General features: G+C 38.3%; 3 protein-coding genes across 7 annotated transcripts in view; all 3 read left to right on the top strand.

Moving 5' to 3' along the window:
• The window catches only part of LOC117944644 (gastrula zinc finger protein XlCGF57.1-like), a 3,852-nt gene extending 2,235 nt beyond the window's left edge, over positions 1–1,617 (top strand). Inside the window, exon 3 of the mRNA XM_034871648.1 lies at positions 1,193–1,617. Within this exon, the coding sequence (XP_034727539.1) occupies positions 1,193–1,196 (4 nt within the window). The 3' untranslated portion in view covers positions 1,197–1,617. The remainder of the gene's footprint in view (positions 1–1,192) is intronic.
• Positions 1,618–2,112: 495 nt separating this feature from the next.
• On the top strand, positions 2,113–6,678 carry LOC117944643 (zinc finger protein 37-like). Of its 5 annotated transcripts, none has more exons than XM_034871643.1 (3): positions 2,113–2,387; positions 3,922–4,807; positions 4,862–6,678. In XM_034871643.1, the coding sequence occupies exons 1-3, from the start codon at positions 2,216–2,218 to the stop codon at positions 6,543–6,545; spliced, it is 2,742 nt and encodes a 913-aa protein (XP_034727534.1). In that variant the 5' UTR covers positions 2,113–2,215; the 3' UTR covers positions 6,546–6,678. The 5 variants fall into 5 exon arrangements, with proteins under 5 accessions (XP_034727534.1, XP_034727537.1, XP_034727535.1 ...); XM_034871646.1 differs by having other exon boundaries at positions 3,922–4,876; positions 5,153–6,678; XM_034871644.1 differs by having other exon boundaries at positions 3,922–5,108; positions 5,163–6,678.
• Positions 6,679–7,412: 734 nt separating this feature from the next.
• Positions 7,413–8,255, top strand: LOC117944648 (zinc finger protein 480-like). The gene is given in 1 exon segment (XM_034871654.1): positions 7,413–8,255. A coding segment is annotated over 1 exon segment (546 nt). The 5' UTR covers positions 7,413–7,672; the 3' UTR covers positions 8,219–8,255.
• The last annotated feature ends 668 nt before the right edge of the window (positions 8,256–8,923 follow it).

Here is an 8,923-nt window from a genome sequence, read left to right as displayed (position 1 = left end):
AGCAACAGTATTTTTTAGAACAATCATAACCTTCCAAATCATGGAAAAATGTTTCAAAGTAAGTGCACAGTAGTGACTGATGATGTTATTCTGTAAATATCTCTTAAAAAGTATCACTAGCAATTTTTGTAAGGACTTAAATCCATACTTCAAGTAGTAATCCTAGTTCTTTATGAAGCCTCCTACACATCTTTGAAAGAAGTCAGTTGATTGATTTTATTTGACCACTTAAATATAAAAATATGAAAACAGTACTCTGTGTGATACATTAAAATACATAAATAGTCAGGGATGACACAATAAAGCCCAAAGACTTGTTTCCATTGAGGTTCCTTGTTTTTACATTTGAGGGTGACTAACATCTAGGGGTGATGCAAAAAATTGATTTGTATTTTCATTATAATTGTATGTCTACTGCAATCACATAATAGATACTTTATTGTTTCTTAAGGGAAAATTCCAGGTCCCAGTAGCTTACAGACATCACACACAACATACACATACATACATCATAACAGAATGTTAAAATAACATATAACAAACATTTATGTACATACATACGTTCGTACATGGGAAAAGAAGCTACATTTATATACATGTTGACTTCTACTTATTAGGAAAATGACCACAGTGACGTTCAGACTCTGTACTTATGTACTGCCAACACTCTTGAGTGTGATGGAGAAAGAGAAAAGCCTTTAAGCAACATTTGGGACATAAGCTCTGTGGTGTCAGAAGCAAAAAATTGCCGTCAGCTGCTCTCTCCCATTTCTCATGAAGCTAAGACCAAACACAGCCAGGAGGTGAACATTAAGACTCAGGATCTACTAGAACTACAGCAAAACAAAAGAAACAGTCATGCTAACAATGCATGTAAGATTCACCTGAACACTCACACAGGTAAAAACTCTTCAAAGTGTTATGCATGTGGGAACGTGTTTAAGTGTACATGAGCGTCCACACAGGTGAGAAGCTGTTCCTTTGCACGACCTGCAGAAAAAGATAGACAAGGCATTGGAGAACCCACACAGGTAAGAAGCCTAATACCTGTGAAACGTGGGAAGGATTTTGGACGTAGCGATGAAATCACATTCTTTTTTAAATGACACGTAAAGATCAATGTGCACAGACAAAACCATCCAGCTAAAGCTCCTGTGGAGACATGTTCACCCACTGAATGATATACATTCCTGTAGTTGCTAAAGCTCTGTAACTGAATTTAAAATAGGTTTTTCCACATGGATAAGATGAGGGGAAGTTTCACTGACTTCCTTACATTTCTGTTAGCAACAGTATTTCAAAGGACACTAGGGTTTCAGTGGTACAGCAGTTTTATGGTATACCGTGGTATGGTAATTGACATTTATCATGCTGTGTATATATTTGGTTACTTATTGTATTGAAAATAACGTTTAATTGATTTTGAAAAGGGAGACGTTTTACACATGCTTCCAAACTTGAATCATATTAAATAGTTTTTCAGCCGAAAACACCTTTTGTTTTTATTCCTTAAAGGGTTATTGTGACTGATATGAATAATAATTGTGTAATATGGTGATGTTATGTGAGATGGTTATAATACTGTGGAATCACCACCCAGCGCACCACAAGGCTCCCCTACAGCTTCATCCATTTTTCTTCATACAGAAAAATTACACGTGACAATATTATAGATAGTATACTATTTTATACTTTAAGAGTGCATAGCATAGTCTTTTTTTTCCTAGGATGGCGAAAGCGCTTGTGGAAGGCATGACCTGATCTTTTTCTAATTAGCTAATACATTGTTGCCTTCTTTGGTTAGGCAAGGCAGTTTCATTTACAGTATATAGCACAGTGCTTTAAATAAAACAATACAATACAGTTAGAAGTCAATACAAAATTAAAAACAATACAACATTTAAAACGGATTATAGGAATAAAATTCCCAATGCAGTACATTGGATTGGTTTGGTTTAAGTAAAAGGAGTAGGATTTGTTAGGGTTAGGCATAGACATGAGAAAGAGACTTCATTATGTCCATGCGGTTAAGGTAATGGCTTTGAGTAATAGCCAATCAGAGGCATAGTAGGGCGGGACATTTCTTTTTCCCCTCCCAGGAATAGCAGGGCTTGTTTGCGGAAGTAAATAGAAAACTGAAGCGCACGTTCAGTTCAGCTGAAAAAAGTTTTCTGAAGTTTTAGTGAGGAAAAAGTACCTCAGTTTTAATCCTACAATGTGTTCAGTCCAAAGTATGAGACGGTTTGTCTGTGATCGGCTCACTGCGGCTGCTCAAGAAATATTGGGAGCCTTTGAAAGTAAAATAGAAGGTTATGAGGCAGAAATTGCTCGTCAACGCAGACTGTTGGATGCCGTTTTGACACCCGAGATAAAGTTACACCGGACAGGTTTGGAAAAATATGTTCAAATGGAGCAGTTATGTGTAAAACAGCCAATGGTATCGGTCTAATCACATTGTATGTTTAGCTAGGTAGTCACGTCCCACCAGATAGACCAGTTTGGCATGCGGATAATATGGCTTCGAAATAATAACTAAATGTTACAGAAGCACGCCGTTGATATCTGCTATATGTGTCTAACTTGTAAAAATGTGTCTATCCTTAACCAAATACGATCACAATACACAAAACCCTAACACATGATACCTAACAGTTAAATGCGGAAGTCGCCTCTTGAAATCACGGTGATACTCAACTACTGTATTTAACTAAAGTTTTGACGTGTACTACTCTTTAACGTTAAGTATTTATTATTGCTAGGCCTAGTCTACTTATACTTACCTACTTCACAGTTCACCCCAAAGTTGGGATTTAATAACTACTAAACTGTAATTAGCTCCACCTCAACCAGCTCCAACAGGTTAATGGTAACTATGCATTGATTCATCAGTATTACAATCTTATAATGTCATATTATGTATTACTCACAGGGGGCATTTTCTACCACAGAATAAATAACGTTATGTTTACTTTTGATACTTAAAGTAGGCTACATTTTACTGATAATACTTCTCAATGTTTAGCTAGATGGATTTTGTACTGGATGGATTCCGAGTACACATACTGATAAAGACTATATATATATATATATATATATATATATATATATATATATATATATATATATATATATATATATATATATATATATATATATATATATATATTAGTCTTAGTAAGTAGAAGGAAAGAGGAGCTATACTAGAGACTGTGTATCTTTTACTAAAACTAATAATTAGTTATTTGTATGAATGAAAACAATAGGTCTGCAATATTGTTTTTAAATTATTGACCATATTGCCCACGATTTTCTCCATTAATTAGTTAATTACTCTATTTATATAGATGATAAGAATAGTCACATCTTTGAGTGGACTCCAGGAAGAATAGCTGTGGCTATGGCACCACCTGATGGAGAGCCCAATAAATCAAATTCTAAGTCTTGTTTTGACAAGTTTTGAAAAAAGGTCTATTAGATATTTTTACACATTATTATTTTTTTTTTTCTGTACTTACTTTCTTGGGGTCTTAGAGTTATTTTACATCGAATGGCCACCAGGGAGAGTATGCAAGAAACAGGCATGCCTAAGAACATTTACCTTATTACAAGACAAACAAGACATGGCTCATTGGAGCATGCCTTAAATATAAAAAAGGAAGTGAAAAACCCCTTCTATTTATAAGTTGGACGTTACTGTAGCTCTGTAAGCTCTGTACATACCAGATGTTTTACTTTTTTGTTATTATTTAAACTAAAGATTTATAACCTTATGAAACAACACTTATGAAAACATTGTTCTTGTTAGGGGAACTGCTGTTTTTCCAGTTTTAACTTTTCATTATAACCTTCCTTAATCACAACTGTTATATATGACATATATATGAACAACATTTCATCATTGTCCATTTCTTTGTCCTTCAGAGCTTTCACTGACACCTGTCCATAAGGTAGAGCAGGAGGAGGTTCAGCATCAGCAAAGTTCCAGTTTGGTCCCACAAGATCCTCCACCAATTAAAGAAGAACACGGGGAAATGTGCATCAGTCGGGAACAACCACAGCTTGCACAACAACAGGAGACTGAAGCCTCTAAGTTGACTCCAACTTGTGAGGGAAGTGTACACAGTGACCAGTCTCACCCTTTGGACCCTGGTCAAACGGAGGGGACTCTGAATAAAGATTCTCAATCCAGCACCTCAAGCAACGATTTATTATCTGGATCTGACAGGGAGAGCTCTCCAGCACCCGGCACTGACCACCAACTCCTCTCCCACACCTCTTGTGTGAGAGATGAGAGCCACGATCTCATAACTTGCAACCATGGAAGTGAAACACCAACTAGACTTAACAATAAAAGCAATGAAGAGAACACAAAATTAGCTACAAGAACTGAGGAAGCATCAATTAAGAAACATAACAATGAGATGCCAACATCAAGTGGAAAAAGGGAGCCAATGCTTAATAAGAAACATCATAATAAGAACACAATGTTAATCACAAGTACTGAGACAACACCAGAAAAGATTGGTGATGGAAACGCAAAATCCAATGAAGGTTCTGAGCCAACACCAAAAAAGAAACCAGATAGTGGAAAAACAACATCAGCTAAAAGTACTGAGCTAACACTCCATAGTAAAGACAACAATGAGAACACAACATCGAGTGAGAAACCAACATTAAAAGAAAATAGTAAGCCAACACTAAATAAGAAAAGCCAAGGTGGGAGACCACCCTCAACTGGAAGTGTTGAACCAACACCCAAAAAGAAGACAACATCACCTACAAAGGTTGCACCAACACCCCATAAGAAATGCAACGATAAGACCAGAGGGACTAGAGGCACCGAGCTAACACCAAATGAGAAATGTAATGATGACGACCCAACATCCAAGGGAAACAGTGAGCCAACACCAACTACAAAAAGCAAAGATGAGATAGCCACCTCTCCTGGAAGTGTTGTGCCAACATTAGTAAGTAAGAAAAATGACAATGGGAAGACCACATTAGGTAAATATACTGAACCAACACCAAATAGGAAATGTAATGATACGAATACAACATTAACTAGAGGCACAGAGTTAACACCAAATGACCAATGTAATGATGAGGACATGACCTTTAATGAAGGTACTGAGCTAATTCCAAATGAGGACTGTGATGATGACCCAACATCAAAGGGAAACCGTGAATCAGCACCAAATAATAGAAGCAAAGAAGGGAGACCAACTTCACCTGGAAGGGTTGAGCCATCACCAAATAAGAATTATAACAATGAGAAGACAACATCAGCTAAAAGAACTGATCCAACAGCAAATACGAAACCCAATGATGGGAAAGCAACATCAACTTCAAGTACTAAACCAGCACCAAATAAGAGAAGCAAAGCTGGGAAACCAACCTCACCTGGAAGTGTTGAGCCTTCACCAAGTAAGAAATCTAACAAGACAACATCAGCTAAAAGTAGTGATCCCACGCCAAATAAGAACAAGACCACAGCCTCAACCAGCGGCACAGAGTTAACACCAAATAAGAAACCTAACAATGGAAAAACAATGTCTACAAGAAGCATGGACTCCTCACCACGTAAGAGACCAAACGATGGGAGCACAGCATCGGCTTCAAGTGCTGAAACTACACCAATTAAGAAACCTAACAAGGGTAGCACAACAACAAATGGAAGTACTGACCAAACGTCCAAAAAAAGACAAAAGAACGAGAAGACAACATCAACCAGAAGCGCAGAGCAAACACAAAGTGAGAAAAGTGACATTGAGAGCACAGCATCTAGTGCAGGTACTGTCCCGCCACCAACAATGAAATATAGGAAGACATCAGGCGGTACAGAGGATGACAAAAACCCTTTCAAATGTGACAGATGCGGTAAAGTGACGACTAATTTCAAAAACTACAAATTCCATATGAAATCCCACACTGTTGAAAAGAAATACAAATGCGACACGTGTGGGATAATGTTCAGGGAGAGTTGGGATTTGAATAAACACATGATAGTCCACTCTGTTGAAAAGCCTTTCAAATGCAAGGTTTGCGGAAATGGATTTAACCGGCGTTATAATCTCGACCTGCATCTTCGGGTTCACTCTGGGGAAAAGCCGTACAAATGCAACACCTGTGACAAAAGCTTCAGTGCATTAGTGAACATGAAGAAGCACATGAGAATTCACACAGGTGAGAAGCCGTACACATGCAGCGACTGCGGGAAGGAGTTTGCAGATTCGTCGTCTTTCAAAAATCATCAGCGGGTGCACACGGGGGAAAAGCCCTTCAGGTGTTCCTTTTGCAAGAGAAGATTTGCTACCAGAACGACGTTGAGAAGGCACACCAGAACACACACAGGTGAAAAGCCATACACGTGCGATGTGTGTCACAAGGCGTTTAGTTATAGGACAGACCTGAAAGGACACATGAGGAGACATACTGGGGAGAAGCCTTACAAATGCAATACTTGTGAAGAACAGTTCTCCACTTGGACAAAACTCAACAAACACAAGAATGTACACACAAGTGATGCACAAAGCTCCACTGCTTAAAAACCTGTCAGCATTCGATATACCATGCTTACAATAAAAGTAAATTATTTGCACTTCAAGTAGTAGTTCACTAAGTTGAATTGCTACTGCTATTTAATGCTAAGGAGTACTCAACCGAGTTACGATTATTTATATACATATATATAAAACCTTCAGAGCTCCCACAGCAACACGCCTCTAAGGAGAAGGAGGAGGAAGTTCTTCTCACCAGCAGATCTGTTATCAGGAGAGGAACTCCAGTCAGCGCCCAGAGTGTCCACAGATCAAAGAGGAACAGGAGGAAGTCTGCACCAAACAGGAGGGAGAGCAGCTGGTGGTGAAGCAGGAAGGAAAGCAGCTGGTAGTGAAGCAGGAGGGAGATGAGCTGGTAGTGAAGCAAGAAGGAGATCAGATTCTGAAGCAGGAGAGCACCGCAGAGGAAAATCCTGTTGACAAAATCTGTGTTAAATGGGTAAGATTGGAATCTGACAGGCCAAAGTCTGGAATATCAGAACCAAAGAGTAATTTTCAGTTCCTCTCTGATACCTGCCATAAAGCTGGTAACCAAAATCCCAGAAGAGAAAACCATGGAAATGAAACACCAATGACAAATACTGCGCCAAAACCAAAGAAGAAATGTAATGCAGAGAACACATTAATTTCAGACATTGAGCTAAAACATCTCCAAATACTAAGCCTGAACCGACGAAAGAAGTCTGGGAACACATCATCAACTACTTCTGTAAAACCAAAAGAGATCGCTGGGAAAAAAATCCTCAACACCAAATACTAAGCCAAAACAAAAGAAGAAACACAAAGCCGAGAAAAGATCATCAGATACAAATTATGGGCCAAAACAAAAGAAGAGATCAAGCAAGACATTAATCAAAAGCACTGAGACAAAATCAAAGAAGAAAAAAAAGGATGAGAATGCAAGATCAGCAACAAGTATTGAGCCCAAACCAAAGAATAAATGTAACAATGGCCTTGACACATTAACTACCAAATTGTCCACAAAAGACACAGCAGAAACATCATCATGGTAACAAAACATCAGCTAATATTACTGAGCCCAAGCCAAACTCCAAAAACCAACCTTACAAGTGCGATGACTGCAGTAAACCCTTTTCTTACTTGAAAAAGTTCACATGAGAATCCCAACTGGGGAAATCCCTTTTGAATGCAGCTACTGTGAAAGGACCTTCATTCAGAATTCTACCTTGCAACGACACACAAAAACTCACACTGGAGAAAAGCCCTTCAAATGCAACTCATGTGGGAAAAGGTTCGCCCAAGGGAATGATGTAATTAGACACATAAGGATTCACACAGGTGAGAAGCCTTACACCTGCAGCGAATGCAAGAAGGCGTTTGCAGATTCCTCGGAGTTCAAAAATCCCCTTTGAGTGCATACAGGAGAAATGCCTTACAAATGCTCTTGGTGTAAGAATGCATTCACACACAGAGCAACTTTGAAAAAGCGTATTAGAACCTATACAGGTGAAAAGCCATTTAAGTGTAACACTTGTGGAAACAGTTTTTCACAAAAAACAGTCTTGAAAACACACATTAGGATCCATACAGGCGAAAGACCGTTTAAATGCAGCATCTGTGGAGAAGGATTCATAAACAGCTCAACACGGGCACACCACATGAGTGTTCATAGAGTAGTCTCAGTGAGCAGCAGTTCTTAAAAGACTCAACTGTCTTTTAAGACAGTTAATTAATCAAATTATACTCAGCTTTTTTTATTTTTTTATTTGGATCTATTTTGATGTAAAAGATTTTTTCCCTCATCGCCTTGAACTTTAGCCTTAAGCATAGTCTTGGAGGGTTTTGCCTTGCCTTTCTAGGACACATGGCTTTTGAAATGGCTGTCTGACCCCCTCGCACTCGCTTTAAAGGCCCGTGGAAAACACATATCTGATACTGACGCCTTAGAGTCAACTGGAAAGTGATGACATCACAACCCTTGTGGAGCTAGACATTGTGAGACCCAGTGTTAGCTGTTCTGTAACTGCATTTTAAAACCCTCTCTATGATCAACAGGTTCCAAAAAATGTCTTAGTCTCTGTTTAAAAAAAAAAACACTCTAGGTCCCATTCTGCTATCATGTGGTCTTGTATACTTGCACCATTAAATTGGAATATTTTTGAGTAGGCGATACTGTGTGATGTGGTTGTATGTTAATTTGACAATTGTGAATTCATGTTAAGGCAGTCTATTTCCACTTTATTGCTGCTATCAGCCACCCCTGTGCAGTATTTTCATTGGTATCTAATGTTAATTAGTGTGTAGTGACTGGCCCTTTTTAATTTTTGTTTTGCATTTGTGTTACAATACTTTTGTGTGGCTGATGTATTTTTCTCTACCTTACTGAAAATGTAATGTGTGACTCT

The sequence above is a fragment of the Etheostoma cragini genome, chromosome 5 (genome assembly GCF_013103735.1).
Source record: "Etheostoma cragini isolate CJK2018 chromosome 5, CSU_Ecrag_1.0, whole genome shotgun sequence".
NCBI lineage: Eukaryota > Metazoa > Chordata > Actinopteri > Perciformes > Percidae > Etheostoma > Etheostoma cragini.
This window is presented reverse-complemented; position numbering and strand designations above follow the sequence as displayed.